Here is a 17,465-nt window from a genome sequence, read left to right on the forward strand (position 1 = left end):
TTAACCTATAATTTTAAGAAAATCCTAGAAATGCAGTCCTGGGAGACCTAATTCAATTAAAGCCATACAAGTACAGAAGGAAGTTAATTCTGATGTATGTTACTTGCTACAATTGGAACCTTGATTCTTTCATCATCATCATCTTTTCTCCAGCCTCTTTTACTTTCTCTGTATATATTGTGCTGAAATAAATAACTTGCTTCCAAGAATTAAAACAAAAAACCCAGCACCAATTAATTCCACTTGTTTCTTGAGCAGATCTTGAAGGGGTGTGTGTATGTGTGTGCAATTATTTATATAGACTTTAGGTTTAGGCCAAATTCTGCACCAATGAAGCAAGTTTATGAATGAAAGAGCCTCACACAAATTAATTTAATTCAGAATTATCTCTAGAATTGCAGTCTCTCTATTGGAACCTCATGGACTACTCAGCATCCTTTTGGTTTTTGTCAAATATTCTTAGATTTTGTCTAAATCCATTTTTGATTTATCACTTTATCAAAGACAAGAACATTTGTGCCTTTTAAAAAAGCACCAGTTTCTCTAGGAAAACAACAACAACAAATGGTTAATTAGCTTGAGCATTACTGGCTGCTGAGCTATCATCAAAGAGAGCATTCGACCAAATAATTTTCCTGCAAGTTACATCACTCTATATACATATCATTTCTTTCAAAGATAACTTTTTAGTTATATAAATATCCAAATGCCCTTCCTCTTGGAAACTTTCCGTACTTTCTTGCCCCCAGGAGTTATTTTATGTTTGAGGTTAAATCTTGAGGAAATGGAGATTTTATTGAAAATATTGACAGAATTTAATCCACAACAGAAGGGAGTGAATGAGGGCAGAACAAATAGCACTTCTTTAATATGTAAAACTTAAAGTCCGAAGTGAATGATTTTCTAAAAGATCTTGTCAGATAGTCCCAGGAATTGACATACAAAAACTTTCAGCAATTACAATAAATTTAAGAGATGTATGGGAAGAGAGAGTTAAGGAGGGGAAAAGACAATATTACATCTAAAAGTCTCCTCTTTTCCTATGGAAAATCTCCACCACAACTACTAATTGAGCAAAGGATTTGTTCTTTTAGGAGCTGCTGTAAGTTTTCTACTTCCTGAGGCTGGCATTTGTAAAGCCACAAAGGACAGCATTTGGTCAGAAAATGACTGTGTCCTGGAAGACAAGTCCAAGTGATAGGCGTCAGTTGGGCTAAGCTCCTGATGCACACCCAGACGGCACAATTCCTGCATCTAGTGTGAGCCCCTGGGTTTGGGACTCACAGAGAAAATCCGTGCCGCTAAATGTTGAAGTCAACCAGAGAGTTACAAAGAGAGCTTCTCTGAAAGACCAGTTCAATTATTTATTAGCGCTCTCAGAGTCTGGTATCAGGCAAGATAGTATTTGAAATTAATACACTATTTGATTAGACTGATTGATTGTTTCTACAGCTGAAGATTTTAACATTCATTAGCCATACTAACCGGTCATTAGTACTTCCTTTATCAGCAAGCAAAGAATAAACAGAAATCCTAATAAAAATTCATCACAGTGAATGTACTCCATACCTAAGTGAGTATGATGACTGCCAGTGTTCTAGATTAACTGCTGTAACATTGGCAGCATGAAAGATTTCTGTCATAAAATTTAAAAATATCCCTTAATTAATGTTTACTTTGTAACTGGACTCTTTTAAATTTTAGTAGGCTATACAGATAATCTCTTACATATCCAGTATAATAAAGTGCTAATGGGTATTTTACCCTTAATGAGGTTGTGTGGTATCTTTTAACTACCAGTTCCAGGAAGGACTGAGGGCTTCTTGGGAAAGTTTTGTGAATGTATTGCTGGTGAAGCCTTTTCCCCACTTCTGAGGAATAAAAACATCATGGCCTGTTTTTCAACCAGGCTGTTAAAATAATTCTGAATTGTAATGCATATATGCTGACCTATTCATATTGTGTGATATCTCTCTCTACCTACCGTGTCATGAATCCATTATGGTTTTTAGGACAAATTGAAAGAAATGATAAGAAGAAGAGAAGGTAGGCAGAGAGAACCCTTTATGAATCGACTCAAGGCCTTGAGAATTATAGCTACCTTATACTGACTGCCTCCTCAGCCCTTCACAAGCATTAGCTTATTAATATTCAGAATTATCTCAAAAGATGGGTAGTGCTAGCCCCCTTCACAAGTGATGCGAAGAGATCGGTACTCAGAAAGGTTAAGCAACTTGCCCAAAGCCCCGCAGCTGGTAGGTAGCAAAGTCAGCATTTCAACCACTTTGCATAGTTCTAGAGCCATGCTTATCTGCCTGACTACCCTGCATAAACATAAGCTGAGCTGCAGAGTTCTATTTGAGTTTCTGTCTGTAGGTGAGCCTGTCAGGGCCTGCATATCTATATCACCTCTCTTGGCTCTAGCATGAATCCGGACAGCTGGGCAGCAAGTGAGGATGGTGAGGGAATCTGGACAGAGTCCAGGAACCCATTCAACCACTGTGTCCCAGAATAACGTGTCAAGCTCTACCTAAACCAAGTTAAAACCAGGATGTCCAAGGAAAGATCAAGGATCCCAAGTATGCAGTGTGCAGTGTAAGAGAAGCTGGGCTGAGTCAAACTTGAGAGTCAGGAAAGTCTTCAGATAGTTGTTATTCTAGGGCTGGAGGTGGGCTGGAGGGAAGGGTTCCTGCTTATAATAAATAGGGGCAGGACTGACAAGAGTGAGGCACGTTAACAAGATCAAAGTAGAATCTCTGTCATAGGAAGAGACTGGGGAAGCGAGAGAGACACTGAGAGAACCGGGGCCTAAGCCTCAGGGTCCAGTAAGATGTAGGTGAGGAAACCAGTCAAGTGTTGTTTATCTTGGGTCTACTGGGAGAGGGCCAAATTCCGAAAGGGAAGGCAGACAAAAAGATAGACAAGCAAGGGTCTCTGACTGTGAATTGCTCTACAGGTGGCTATAAGTCTATTCTACTTCCCCAAGGCAAAGGCTGTGTCAAGTGGAAAGCCCAGGCATAGAAGCGTGTATGGGGGTCTGCCATTTATGGCTGCAGATGGTATTCCCCTGTGGACTGCAGAACTAAGAGTATCAGAGTCAATGTGCCTTAAAGATGTCACAGGCTCTTTTTACCTTCATTTACCTGACAGTTTTATCTTCACCCAATCCCAGGTTAAAAATGTTAAAGAATCAATAGGAAATCGTTAATTCCAAAAATTACAACTTGACTGTAATAATCTTACATTTTAATCTACATTATTGCCTTCAGTGACAAATTACTATTGATAGAAAAACCCATTTCAATAATTTTGGATGCTATTCTAGAGAAGAATAGAGCTGATAATTATGCTATCTTTCAAATCCATGCTTGGGGGCAAATTTCTTCCTGACTCTTCCAAGAGATTTTGAATGGACGAAATGTTCATGCTTGTGTTCCCTAATTCTTTTTTTTTTCCTTCCTCCTACACAGGAGACTTTGAATGTGATTGATCCTGGCTTAATGGATCTAAATGGGACGAGTGAGGATGCCCTGGAATGGGATGAAACTGACATAAGTAACAAGTTAATTAGTTTGAATGAAGACTCAAATGACCTTGATCAAGAACCCCAACCTGTCATGCCTTCCTTAAAGCTTGAAGAGATAGGTAGCGAGGACCCCGGTTGTGAAGAAGAGGCAGGTGACCATGGGGGATCTCAGTATGCCTCGAGTATCACTGCCCCCTCCAGTCCACACATTTACCAAGTGTACAGCCTCCACAATGTTGAACTCTATGAGGACAACCACATGCCATTTCTGAAGAACAATCCAAAGTTCACCAGCGTGACACAGCCTAGTGTTTTAACGAAGAGTCTCAGTAAAGACTCTTCGTTTTCATCCACCAAATCTTTGCCGGACCTCGTAGGAGGTTCCAATTTGGTAAAGCCTTGCCCGTGCCATGGAGGCGACATGAGCCAGAATTCAGGCAGTGAGAGTGGAATCGTGAGTGAAGGAGACACTGAAACCACTACCAACTCTGAAATGTGCTTGCTAAATGCAGTAGATGGGTCCCCAAGTAACCCTGAAACTGAACATCTGGACCCACAAATGGGAGATGCTGCTAACGTGTTAAAGCAAAAATTTAAAGATGAGGAGGAACACATTAAGCTTCCAAATAGCTCTCAGTCATCCATTTCACCAGTGGGTTGTGTAAATGGAAAAGTTGGAGATTTAAACAGTGTTACCAAATATACCCCTGATCGTTTGGGAGAAGAATTACAAGGAAAACATGATGTGTTTACATTTTATGATTACTCTTACCTCCAAGGCTCAAAACTCAAATTACCAATGATAATGAAACAGTCACAAAGTGAAAAAGCACATGTGGAGGATCCCCTGCTTCATGGTTTTTATTTTGATAAAAAGTCCTGCAAATCTAAACATCAGGCTACAGAGTTACAACCAGATGCACTTCCCCATGAAAGGCTTTTGGCAAGTACCTCCCATGAAATGGATCGAACTTCACAAAGAAGTAGTGATGTAGAGAAGACATTCACTGGCATGCAGAATGGCAGACAGCTCTCCCTGTTATCCCACAGTTCATCTATCGAGTCCCTTTCTCCAGGGGGTGATTTATTTGGATTGGGCATCCTTAAAAATGGTGGTGACAGCCTCCAGCGAAGCACTTCCTTAGAAAGTTGGTTGACATCCTATAAAAGCAATGAGGATCTTTTTAGCTGTCACAGCTCTGGGGACATAAGCGTGAGCAGTGGCTCAGTTGGTGAACTGAGTAAAAGGACACTAGATCTCCTGAATCGTTTGGAGAATATCCAGAGCCCTTCGGAGCAAAAGATAAAGCGGAGTGTTTCTGATATGACTCTCCAAAGCAGTTCCCAAAAGATGTCCTTTACTGGCCAGCTATCACTGGACTTAGCATCTTCTATCAATGAAGACTCGCCAGCGTCTCTTACAGAACTTAGCAGCAGTGATGAGCTCTCTCTTTGCTCAGAGGATATTGTATTACACAAGAGCAAGATCCCGGAATCAAATGCATCATTCAGGAAGCGCCTGACTCGGTCGGTGGCTGATGAAAGCGACGTCAATGTCAGCATGATTGTTAATGTCTCTTGCACCTCTGCTTGCACTGATGATGAAGATGACAGTGACCTCCTTTCTAGCTCTACCCTCACCTTGACAGAAGAAGAGCTATGCATCAAAGATGAGGATGACGACTCCAGTATTGCAACAGATGATGAAATTTATGAAGAATGCAACTTGATGTCAGGGCTGGACTATATAAAGAATGAACTGCAGACGTGGATCAGACCAAAGTTTTCCTTGACAAAAGATAAGAGAAGGTGCAATCTCAGTGATGAAATAAAGGGCAGTAAGGATGTAAGTAGTAGTGAGATGACCAATCCCTCTGATACCCTGAACATTGAGGCTCTACTAAACAGCTCCATAAAATGTCTCTCTGAAAGTAATGGAAATGGTAAGAGTTTATCCCACACCCATGAGTTAGGGACAAAGGGTGAAAATAAGAAAAATATTTTCAAAGTTAATAAAGACCCATATGTAGCTGACATGGAAAATGGCAATATTGAAAGCACTCCAGAAAGGCAGAAAGACAAACAGAATGGGATTTTGAAGGAATCAGAAAATCTTGGTACAACGGGGAAGAAGAATTCAGACAGTGAGCATTGTAAGTGTAAAGTATTTATGGATAGCTCAGATGATGCAAGTATTGCTGGAAATGAATTTGTTCCCCAGACTGTTAGGCATCGTCCAAAGAAATGTCAAGGCCACCACCATTTTGAAAATCCAACAACTGCTTCTACTCCCACTGAGAAGTCTTGCCCAGAGCTGCCTTCAGAAACCAGAGTTATCAACAGACAGCATTCTGATGTACTGAAGTCTTCATCTAATGATGCACCAAGCATGGCTGGAAAATCCGCTCATTGCTGCCTAGCACTTGAACAAAATGAAACAGAGGAGAATGTTGCTGTCAGTGACAACATTTCCTGTTGTGACTGTGAGCCAGATGTTTTCCATCAAAAAGATGCTGAGGATTGTTCCGTACACGACTTTGTTAAGGAAATCATCGACATGGCTTCAACGGCCCTAAAAAGTAAGTCTCAACCTGAAAATGAGGCAGCCGCTCCTGCCTCGTTAAGTCAGATCAAGGAGAAGGTGTTGGAACATTCTCACAGGCCCATCCAGCTGAGAAAAGGGGACTTTTATTCCTACTTATCTCTCTCCTCTCATGACAGTGATTGTGGCGAGGTCACCAGTTACGTGGAAGAAAAGAGCAACACTCCATTGCCACCAGACATTACCGACTCTGGCTTAGAAGACAAGGAGGACCCTGAATGCTTCTTTGAGGCCTGTGTTGAGGATGACCCAGAGGGAGACGAGCCCTGCCTCTCTGGCCCTCCTCCAAATGAACCTTCTGTTTCCGGCGAGGCTGCTGTGCCCCAACAAGCAGCAGCAGGCTCCCCTAAGTCCAGTGATACTTCTCTCCTAGCTGAGGAGGCAGACATAGTGGCTCTTGCAAGTCCTCCCCATCAGGAAGAATCTGATGTCGGAAAGGAAGTGGATAGTTTACCCCAAGCTGCGATCTGTGGGGAAAGCTCAGAGCTAACCACTTCAAGGCTGGGCAGTGAAAACACAGGTGAATCAGGAATGCCAGAAGAACGTAACACTGCTTCAGCCAAATCTGGAGTTCCAGAACTCTCCTCGAAGGCAAAGCAGCCAAAAGACAAGGCTGCATTGCTTCCCAACCCCAAAACTTTAACCTGTGAAGAAAATCTTCTAAATCTTCATGAAGAACAACATAAAAATATGCATAGGTAGAATGCAACCCTCTCCACGCATGAAAATCATCTCATTGAAAGGTATTTATGTTCCTCGGGTTTTAATATATATTCTTAATATATTTTTAACATACATTTCATATATATCCATATGTACTTCAACGATGAGCTTGAGTCAACAGTGCCATGATAGGAGAGAAGACTAGTCAGAATGGTCACGGCAGACATTTATCTGAATAAGACATTTAGGTGGAAGAAACATTCCCAACAACGCAAGTAACTGTGAGGCAAAAGGGAGAGAGACCAGCACAAGCGACATTTTTAGTGACAGTATCCTTATTACAGCATTCTGGCAAGAAGGATACAAAATTTGAGGAAGTAGCCGAATAATTTAGGACCTCACATTCTTCCAGTGAGGGAGGAAAAAAGGTTCTCCCAATTGCAATTATACCCTCTGATCAAAATGCACGCACAGTGACAATGCTCCCCACTTCAGTTTCCTGCACACAGAGATGCCCTCTCCCTCCAGTGCCTGGAAATGAACAGTGATTAGGTTAAAGCTGCATCTCCTGATCTGGGCCTTCCTTTTATGCTTCTGTCTAATGTAACTATCATCACATTTGCTTCCCCAGTGGAAGGCTGTGCTGTCACAGCTCCTAATCATGGCCAAGGCTGAGGATTCAAACAGGAGGGGAAAGTTGATGTTGAAGAAGAGGCTCTTACTTATCCACACACAGACCCAGAAGAGGCCCAGAAAGCAAATGCAGAGAGAATACATGACAAGTTAATGGCATTTTGATAAAAACAGAATTTTTGAATTTTGCCTGAAGGTGACAGGCTGATTTCCATCAAAATTTTTAAGGAAGTCATTCCACTCTTCATATTTAATGAGACAGCTATTGATTGATAATTCTGAGATGATGATATAGCTCAAAAAGTGACACAAAAATTCTGTTATATTCCGTTTCTAAGCCCCAGTGATGAATATACTTTCTCAATCAGGTCTAAAGAAGAAAATTTGAGCTTTTGAATGTGAGAGTTGTATTTCACCCAAGTGTGAGGTGCCGAATGCCATCTCCACCCCCAACTCCAGAAGCTTAATGCTGTAACCTAAACTCGTGCTATAGGAAATGAATTACAGAAGCAATCTACCCTAATTTGTTAACTTATTCAAATAACAGTTATTATACTTAACTATGCTAAAGATTATCTTTTTTGTGGCAGATTGTTTATTTTTTGATGAGCCTAATTACTGATTTTCTAAAAGTAATTTACATTTATTACAAATACATCTTTTAAAATGTGACAGATAAATGTTGTTCCCATAATGTATTATGAAAAAAGTTACTATTTAAAAACACATTATTTAATTTGAAAGATGAATGGCAAACATCATTATTTTTTTTCCTGCAACACCTGTGCCCTAAGCTCATTAAAATGTGTGATTCTGTGTAGAGCTGCTAGAAATGGGGAGGGGGGAAATATATACCATATATATACCCTAAAAATAAACTCAGTATGCAAAATTGAAGAAAGACATCATACTTACTAATATAGCTCAACTAATTTTCTATGTTTCAGACTCAATTTACAATTGGCCACAAGCGAGAACAAAAGTAGGAGAGAGAGAAATGTATTTTCTGTGAAATATGTCCAACCTATAATCACATTCTCCATCAGTATGCAGTAAAGCTGACCATTAAGGCAGAGGAACTGCAATTCCATAAGCTGCTCCTAGACAAGTTCTATTAGTACCGATTGTACTGCTGGCTCATCCAAGCTCCGCAGAAGGGCTCGTGGAGGCTGGCTGATTTCTGTTTTCCACAAGGGGATAAAGACTTGAAAGCAACACCCCTCGGAGCATGATATTGTGTGACTGGGACCCTCAAGTCACCGGTCATGCTGAGATCCGGAGCTCCAGAAGCGCTGGCACGGATGAAGCCCCTGGGTCCTGCACCCTTCCCTTTTAGATACTGTGGGAGTTTCTTCTGTCCATGACATAGCTAGAGAATCAAAATGTAAACGATAAGCAGCTCCATCTTTGGACTTGGGCAAGTCAAGGTGCTGTGCTGTTGGATCGGTGCAGCACTCACATTTCACAGGCACGACAATGCAAAACTATCCGCTAGCCCAGCTGCCAGTCAGCGATATTTTGTTGAGCCCCCGATAGGTGGTTCCTGGCCCTACCTCAGGCAATGGGAGATGCAGCCAGATTTTACTTCCGCAGAACTCACATCGCCCCCAAGTGACTTGTGATCAGCCAAGGGCCATTTAAATAGCCGTATTCACTGGTCCTATTCAGTTTTTTCCATATCATGCACACCAAATATCTGGATGCCTAAATTTTTCACCTGCCATTAGCATTGGGTACCTGGGCATAGATATTTATGTTTTGTTAAAATACTACCAACCAGGATAAGTTATTTAATCTCAAAACGTTGACATGCCTTTGGTGTTAAATATCAGGAATACATAGTAAAGTTATTTGGTAAATATGAGACTTTGTGTCTCTAAAAGCTTAACTGTTGTCGTTGTTCTTCCTACAAGATTCAAAAGGGGGGGAAAAGCCTCTACTTTTTATTTTTTTTAAAGATTTTATTTATTCATGAAAGACAGAGAGAGAGGGAGAGAGAGAGAGGCAGAGGCAGAGGGAGAAGCAGAGACTTCTCGAGTCCCGATGCAGGACTCGATCCCAGGACCCTCGGATCATGACCTGAGCCAAATGCAAACACTTAACTGACTGAGCCACCCAGGCACCCAAAAGCTCTACTTTTTAAAGCGATCTCAAAACTGTCAGTTGGGGTGCTCTTTCAGAATAATACAATACACTGCATTCAGTTTGCTGGGCTTTTTTTTTTTTTTTCCCCAGAAATAAGTTCTCAGATGATGAAGTTATGTCATCTGGAAGAGCTACAACTTAGAACACCAGCTGTATACAGTCTGCAACCACACCAAGAATTTTTTTCAAAAAAGTTTTGAGGTTTTTCATTTACTGTTCTAATTAAAAACCCACTGAAACTGTTGAAGTTTTAAACATGGTCTGACGCAGGATGCATTTGTACGGATTTCTAGGCACACTGCTGTGCTTTTCACTATTTTCATTTATGTGCCATGTTTCTACCAAAATAGAGAGGTCAGTTATAGCAAATCACATCAAAGGAAAGGTAACTGGATAGATCCGGATATTTCTGCTTAATTTGGAGGAAGCACATAATGTATGTCTGGAGTGCCTCCTAGGACCTGCCTAAGAGATGTACTTTGCACTAATCTTTTTGCTGTATTCTGACAGTTATTTCTTCATAATCCTCATCATAAGCCTCTGATCTTTGGTGAATGATTTAACCGTAAACTTCAGGCTGGATAAATCCTATGGTATAAAAATTTAACTCATCACATGCAGCCAGTGTGTACTTTTTTTTTTTTTCCTTTTTGGTTTACTCTGGTTTTCAGTTTTGTTTTACTGTGTATGGGGTGTGTGTGTGTGTGTGTGTGTGTGTGTGTGTGTGTGTGTGTGTGTTGGAGGGGCTGTATTAGGATGCATATGTTTCCTTCAGAACTTTTAAGCTTCATTGCTTTTCCTGTTATATTGGTCTGCAAATGTGATTGTTGGTAGCTCATAGATTTTAGATTTTCAGCAATTACTTGTATTTTTGCATGCTCAAGTATACGCATACACAGTAAAATTGCTCCTACTCAATCATTACAAACTGAGAAAACTTTAAGAGCAAACATTTCTCATGTATACAACATAAATTCTTATTCTGTTTTAGTTGGATTGACACAAAATGTTTAATATGATCCAAAGCCGGCCAAGCAGGTTTAAGAAACTACTCTTGGTGATAGTGTATTAAATTTTCGCTAAACAATGCAAGTGTAATCTTATCACATTTACCTTTAAAATCACTTTAGTAAGTCAAGGTTCTGGTGGATGTGAAATGTTTTTTAATTATCCAGCAGTTCTAAATAACTAGCTCTGCCATGCTAAATAACAAAGATTTTATTGGTCATCACCCATCGTGCACGCACACACACAAACACACACACACACACACACCCCAGATCTGTGCTTCAATCAATTTTGCCTGCCCCTTTCCAAGTGGGCCAAGTTGAAATAATTGATTAGCCAGAGAGAATTTAAATACTGGCATTTAGTAAGACCAGCTTTGCCTCATCTAAGGATTCCTTACTCAGTGTCCATGTTTCAAGTGAGTCAAGTCCTCAGCATTTGAACAATGCACCATGCTCGTTTTTGAGTTACTGCAGTATTTGAGCGTACCAAATTTTGTCCCATCTCTTCTATCTCTCTGTGTTCTTGAGAACCTGCCTTCTCTCCCCAACTTCCTATGACTTCAGCCAAACCACATTTGCTGAAGTTTTTCTGGCTTGTAAACAGGTTACAAGATTATAGAGAAAGAGAAAGATGGAGAATGAGATTATTTAGTTCTAGAAAGACAATAAAGCAACTTGACATCAGACATCAGAACTCGGGTTTAAACCCAGACAAGCAAACGCCTGCTTTATTTGAGAGCTGGTCAGAAGACCTAAAGTAACTGCATCCTGTACTGCCTGTCGCTGGAATTTAGCTGTTCTTCACATCCAACTTGTTGTTTTCAACCCCTTAGAAATAGGCAGAACTGACTGAGTTTGGAACAAATTTGCATCTGAGCCATCAAGATGTACAGAAATAATTGAGTCATTCTTATTTGCACAGGGCGTCTATGCCTTAAATGAAATGCATTCATATTCAAGCTAGAAGCCCAGGTTATATCCTTTTACCGGCAAGGGGCTGAAACATTTGGAATGATAACAAAGCTATGAATATTTCACCACTATATAATAGTGGAATTGTTCAGTTCCACTGACACACACACAGTCCCTGAGGGAAAGGTTAAAACCACCTGAGGGTTCAGGTTCCCAGGCTGTGAATCACTGCGGATCCCTGGCTGTGTTGCTTGGCACCAGCAGCTTCACATTTTCATAGTGATTTGAAGCTATCCTGAGTGTTCAAAACTGAGTTCACAAGCAAAAGAGTAGATGATATCCAGAGAAAAGGTCAAACTTGATGATTTTTTTTTGTTTTCTTTAAAACCATGTCTTTTTTTTAAAAAAATGTATTTTTCAATTGATTCTGACACATTTTTGTCAGTAATGTGAACCTTGGGCTATTAAAATCACTATGTTTTATGTATCCTTTTATTTCAGAATATCAGCAGGTAGTTCCAAAATGGTAGGCTTCCTCAAAGGGCTCAGTTCTACAAATGAAACAGACATTTCTGATACGGTTTCCTATCTCTTTTTTGTTTCTTGTAGATAAGCCTGGCTGTAACTCAGGGGTGGCCTCCTAGTCCCACCCTGGGCTAGTCTGTGGTTTCATCACGTCACTGCCATTTGTTGCATTGACCTCTCCCAAGATGAATCTTCCCTCCGAATGCGATTTGTCCACATGAGCCTTGTGATCTGGATTGTGCACTGGTTTTCTTTAGGTGATCGTCTTTGAAGTTCGGCCAAGCTGCTCGTTTTCCCACGGATTCCTATCCCAAGCTACCTCTACCAACCCCGCCTCTCCAGCGAGACTTTTCCGTTTGCCTCCTCCCTCCCCATCTACTCTTTAAAGTTCTGCAGTCCGCCAAATCGATGGTCCATTACATTCCCCTGTCTGGAATGACCCCCTGCCGGTACTTGACCAATTTCATGTTTCAATCTGGATTTTTTTTTTTTATGGTATGATGCCTATGTTTATCGAAAGAGGTTTACCTAAAAGGCCAACATTTGATCTGATTGCAGCATACAGAAGAAACACTGGTCCTTCTTTCAAAATTAAGCAACTTTTAAAAGCGCCATTTTATTTATTTTATTTTAAAAATAATTATCTATGCAGCACTTCAAGAAACAACTATATGGTGTTGTATATTATAAACTGGTGACATTCTACTGTTAAATTATGTACAACATTTTTGTTTTTTATGCTTCTTGAGGTGGTAATGAGAAAAAAGTTTTTTAAAAATGTGTGCCTTGCTGTATTTCTTATACCATTTATTAAAAAGCTGCTTTCACGGTAAAATTATGTTGGTTTGAAAGGAGGAAATAGCAAGGTTAAGATGTGTGAATAATTTCTGTATATATGTATAACCAAGTACAAACATTGATGTATAATGACAGTATAAAATGCTTTCATGTTTATGATGTCTAGTGATGTGGAAAATATAAGCCTTAAACCATTAGATTGCATGGTAATTAAAATTGGCATAATAAACATAGTTTATTGGGGGAAAAGGAAAATCAGTGATCTCTTCTACCTGTGTTCTTTACCAAATTATTACATCTGATTCTGGAAAAACTATAACACGTAGTAGCTTCCAAAATATCGATATTGCATAAGAAGCTTAAAATTACTTAAACTACACATGAAGCGTTCACAATTTTCAAAATCGTTCTGATCACTATAAAGATCTTGGAACACAAATGATTAAATGCCAGTTCCCCTAAGCCAATAAGAATCTATCCTAGATTTTTTATTTCTACTTCTCATTAATGGTTTAATATTGGACTTCAGGCTACCTAGTCAGTCTCATATTTATTTTATGTAATTCTTTTGAATGGGTTTGCTAGAAAGATGATAGTAAAGTCTAGAAAATTTGACTATTTTGACTTAGACTGCAGATTTCAGGTGTATTTATTTTGTGTTAAAAGAAATTAGCTGAGAAATAGTCCATCTGGTCTTTATTGCTCTTCTTAAATGCAGTTTTTAATTTATATCCTAACACCTACTAAAGTGCCTGATACACAGTAGGTATTCAATAAAAATTTACTGAATTTAAGTATTGAATTAGGCAGTATGGGTGCCACGTACCTTTTCATTTTGAGAGACATACACTAAAACATAAACAACTAGGAAAATAGGTAATGCAATCATTCATTCACCTGATAGTTAACTAACACATTTTATCTGCAAGGACTATTCTAGATGTGGGGGATGCATAGATGGACAAAGGCTCTGCCCTCAGGAGGCTTACCTACAACATGGATGTGGTGAACACACAAATGAGACAGTGTCCTGCAGGCAAGGAAGAGAGCAAAGTGGTAAAAGAGGCAAAGACAGAAGTAGCAAAGAGGGATAAGGCAGAACAGGAGGGCTAGAAGGGAACAGCAAGTTAGACTATAGAAAATGAGTGAAGTTTTATTGCAGGGATAGTGGGCGAAGGTAAACTGGGAGACTGAATGAAGAGTCTTTAAAAAAGTTAAGTTGGAGCTTTTGTATGTAATACGGTAGGTAGTAAGGAAAGTCTTTCTTTTGCACCTGATTTTAGTTATCGTTAGAACATTTGTACAACACCAAGAACGTTTAAAAAAATACTAGCCTATAATTTTACCATTCTAATAACTATTTGTATTGTTATGTGTCTTCTAATCTTTTCCGTACATATTTCTAAATTGATTAATCATTCTAGGCTTTTGAATAGGTAGTAATAGTTCAAAAGTTCTAGGCAGACATCTAGGAGTGATGGTCAAGATGATTACAGGGGGAAGAGATTAGAGAAAAATGGCTCATTAGGAGGCAGCTGTAGGAAATTAGCTGGGCTTGAAATAAGAGAGGACACAGGGATAGTGGCCCGAGATGTAGAGAAAGAACAAATCCTGGAGTCTTTGAAACACCTAAGAGCAGTTGGGATCTCCGTTAAGGTATGGTATTATTTTACATATTGAGACAACCTCAGTTTTCCTTGGGTAATGCCAAGGTCTACATCTACTGGAACAAACTGATCATGATGTTCCATTTACGTGTTATATGCTCACTGAAGACCTTGAGGTATTACACATATTTGTTTAATTACCTACTTAATATTAACACCAAATTTGTAAAATGACTTATATTGAACTGTACTTTTTCTGGTTGGAAGGGATGGGATAGCTTCAATCCCTTGCTGTGTGTGGGCACTACCTCCCTAGTCATCCTTGAAAATGGTCACACCAACTCTGCCTACACCTTCCACTGAGTGATTCATTATTTGTTAAGGCAAGCTGTCCCATGGTTGGGTGTGTGTCTTTGTTAGAAGGTTCTTTCTTCGGTTGCTGAAAACTACATAGTGCCATAGTGCTCCCTTCCCTCTGCCTTTAATTTTGCTCCCAGTTCTGGTTCTGTCCTGATGAGCTGCTCAGAGTATTTTTACCCCTTCTTTCTCATGGCATACTTGAAGATAACTGAGGCCAGTCACTTGTCTTCTCCCAGCTGCTGTGATTTCTGTTCTTCATTCCCTGAACTGCCCTTCACTTGTCATGATTTTCAGATCCATTTCAACCTGAGTGAATGTTAGCAGACAGAATCCTTGAAATTGAGGAACTGTCCTTACCATCATACATGTAGAAAAATATCTGAATATTTAAGTGGTTTTCTCTAAAAATATATTCAAGATATATGTTTATTCTATTATTGTAAATTTCAATAAATAAATAAATAAATAATCCATCATGTCCTTTAGTGGCCCAGTCTAGTGCCGGAGTCATCTTGAATCTTTTCCTTATATCACATCCAAACCTAACCTGTTTCCATATATAGCAGGGTCCCCTCTTCATTTATTTATTCGTTAATTCAGTCATTCAACAAACATTCATTGAGTGGCTACTTGTGTGAGGCACTGTGTTTGGCATTAGAGATACAAAGGCAACTAGAACATAGTCTCTGCCTACAAAGGGTTTACAGTTTTTCTTGTGAAAGTGCCTTTCATGTCCTTGAATAGAGTGATCTCTCCAAATTAAATGATGACCCATTTGTTTTCCATCTAGTTTCTCCACATTTTCAAAAATGTAACGAGCATAAATAGTATGCAGAATTATCTGGGTCTGACTACTAGAAGTGAAATGTTTTTTGTATCTGAAAATTTTAATTACAGAAAAAGTTTTCAGATTTCTGGTCACTGAATAAATACGCATCTTACACAACAACAATCTAAATTCAGGGCTTTTGAGAATCTGAGTTTGATGATTTTGTTGTGTTTGGGTCATCCAGCTTAGGTTTTACCCACGCTAAAATTCCTGGGAACAAATTAGATGTAACTATCAAAACACACTGAAATAATCCAGCTATTTCTTATGAGTCAAATTATTTTAATCTCCAAAAGAGTTTAGTATTATTTTAGAATTTTGATGAATACCTGATTTTTCAAGCATCGTATAATTCTTATATTTCAAATTTTTTTACTTGAAACAACTAAATTTATAACTTTTTTCTATACATTTTTTCAATTTTTATTTTGAATAATTTCAGACCTATATAAAAGCTGAATGAATAGTACATTTGCATACTCATCACTCAGATTTGTATATTGTTAATATTTTACCCCATTAGTTTCATCTCGCTCTCTCTACACACACACACACACACACACACACACCTTTGTGTTGAACCATTTGAAATTAAATTTCAGATCCTAAGACTTCATCTAAATGCTTCAGCCTACATCATCTGAGAACAAAAGTATTATTCTACAAGTCTACAATACACCCAAAGAATGTAACATTGATAGAATATCTGGTAATCTATATCAAATCTATATTCAGATTTCTCCAAATGCCCTAATAATGTCCATTTGCAGTTGTTTTTGTTTTAATTCCAGATCCAAACAAAAACCATGCATTGCTTTTAGTTTTTGTGTCTTTTTCATTTTGAACAGTTTCCCTATGCTCTTATTCTTTCTTTCTTTGGTCTTTCATAACTGATATTTCTGGAAAGTCCAGGCCAGTTTTATAGAATGACCCACAATCTGGATGTGTCTAGTTGTTGTTTTCATTATTCAACTCAGGGTGAACATTTTTGTCAAGTATAGTGCATAGGTGATGTGTTCAATAGCTACTCTTTAATGAAGAATGAATGAATCACTGACATTCTCGATGTGTCTTGAAGTTCACAAGTTATTCTTATAGCGCATGCTTTAGTAGTTGAAGGCAGGTGTCAACAAACTACAGTTTGGACTAAATCTGGCACACTGCCTTTTCTTGTTTGGCCTATGAGCTAAGAATGGTTTTTGCATTTTTAAATGGTTGAAAAAAAAACAGAAGAGTATTTCATGACATGTGAAAATTATTTGAAATTCAAATTTTGGTGTCCATGAATAAAGTTTTATTGGAACATAGCCACACACATTTGTTTACATATTGTCTATGGCTGCTTTTGCACTGTAACTGCAGAGTTAAGTAGTTGAGGCAGGGACCATGTGGCATACAAAGCCTAAAATATTTACAAAAATGTTTTTGGTCCATTACGGAAAAAGCTTTCCTATTTCTGGTCTACAGTGTTCTAAATTCTGACACCATTTTGTTAGAGGTTGATGGACTCCCATTTGCAAAATCAATGTAACATATTAGCACCTGCCATCGTTATTTTTTGCTTTCTAGATTTTGTTGAGTTCTCAATTTTAGTTTCATATTACCTTTAGTAAAATAAAGTATGCCTTGTTTCATACACTTAAAGATTTTTCCACATCCACCGTCAGTTTAAGGACTTAAATTTAGTTCACTTATTACAGCCTGGCTTTGATTGATTTAGAGGGTTAGTCAATTACAGACTAAGTCATTAGTTCAATCAGAACCGTCAGGAAAATTGACATAACCTAAACTCACTTCAATTCACTGATAAACTGGAATCCTTTCTCTAAATGTTTTTCTAAAGCATTTTTAAATC

At 38.8% G+C, this 17,465-nt stretch overlaps 1 protein-coding gene across 4 annotated transcripts in view; it reads left to right on the forward strand.

The window, feature by feature from the left end:
- Window positions 1-17,230, forward strand: part of AKAP6 (A-kinase anchoring protein 6) — a 584,567-nt gene extending 567,337 nt beyond the window's left edge. For all 4 annotated transcript variants that reach the window (XM_073895064.1, XM_073895063.1, XM_073895065.1 and 1 more), the window contains 2 exons: window positions 3,471-6,871; window positions 12,101-17,230. In XM_073895064.1, the coding sequence (XP_073751165.1) occupies window positions 3,471-6,830 (3,360 nt within the window). In that variant the 3' untranslated portion in view covers window positions 6,831-6,871; window positions 12,101-17,230. The remainder of the gene's footprint in view (window positions 1-3,470; window positions 6,872-12,100) is intronic.
- The last annotated feature ends 235 nt before the right edge of the window (window positions 17,231-17,465 follow it).

The sequence above is a fragment of the Callorhinus ursinus genome, unplaced genomic scaffold (assembly GCF_003265705.2).
Source record: "Callorhinus ursinus isolate GAN/ISIS: 27379988/994484 unplaced genomic scaffold, GSC_fseal_2.0 scaffold8, whole genome shotgun sequence".
Classification (NCBI taxonomy): Eukaryota; Metazoa; Chordata; class Mammalia; order Carnivora; family Otariidae; genus Callorhinus; species Callorhinus ursinus.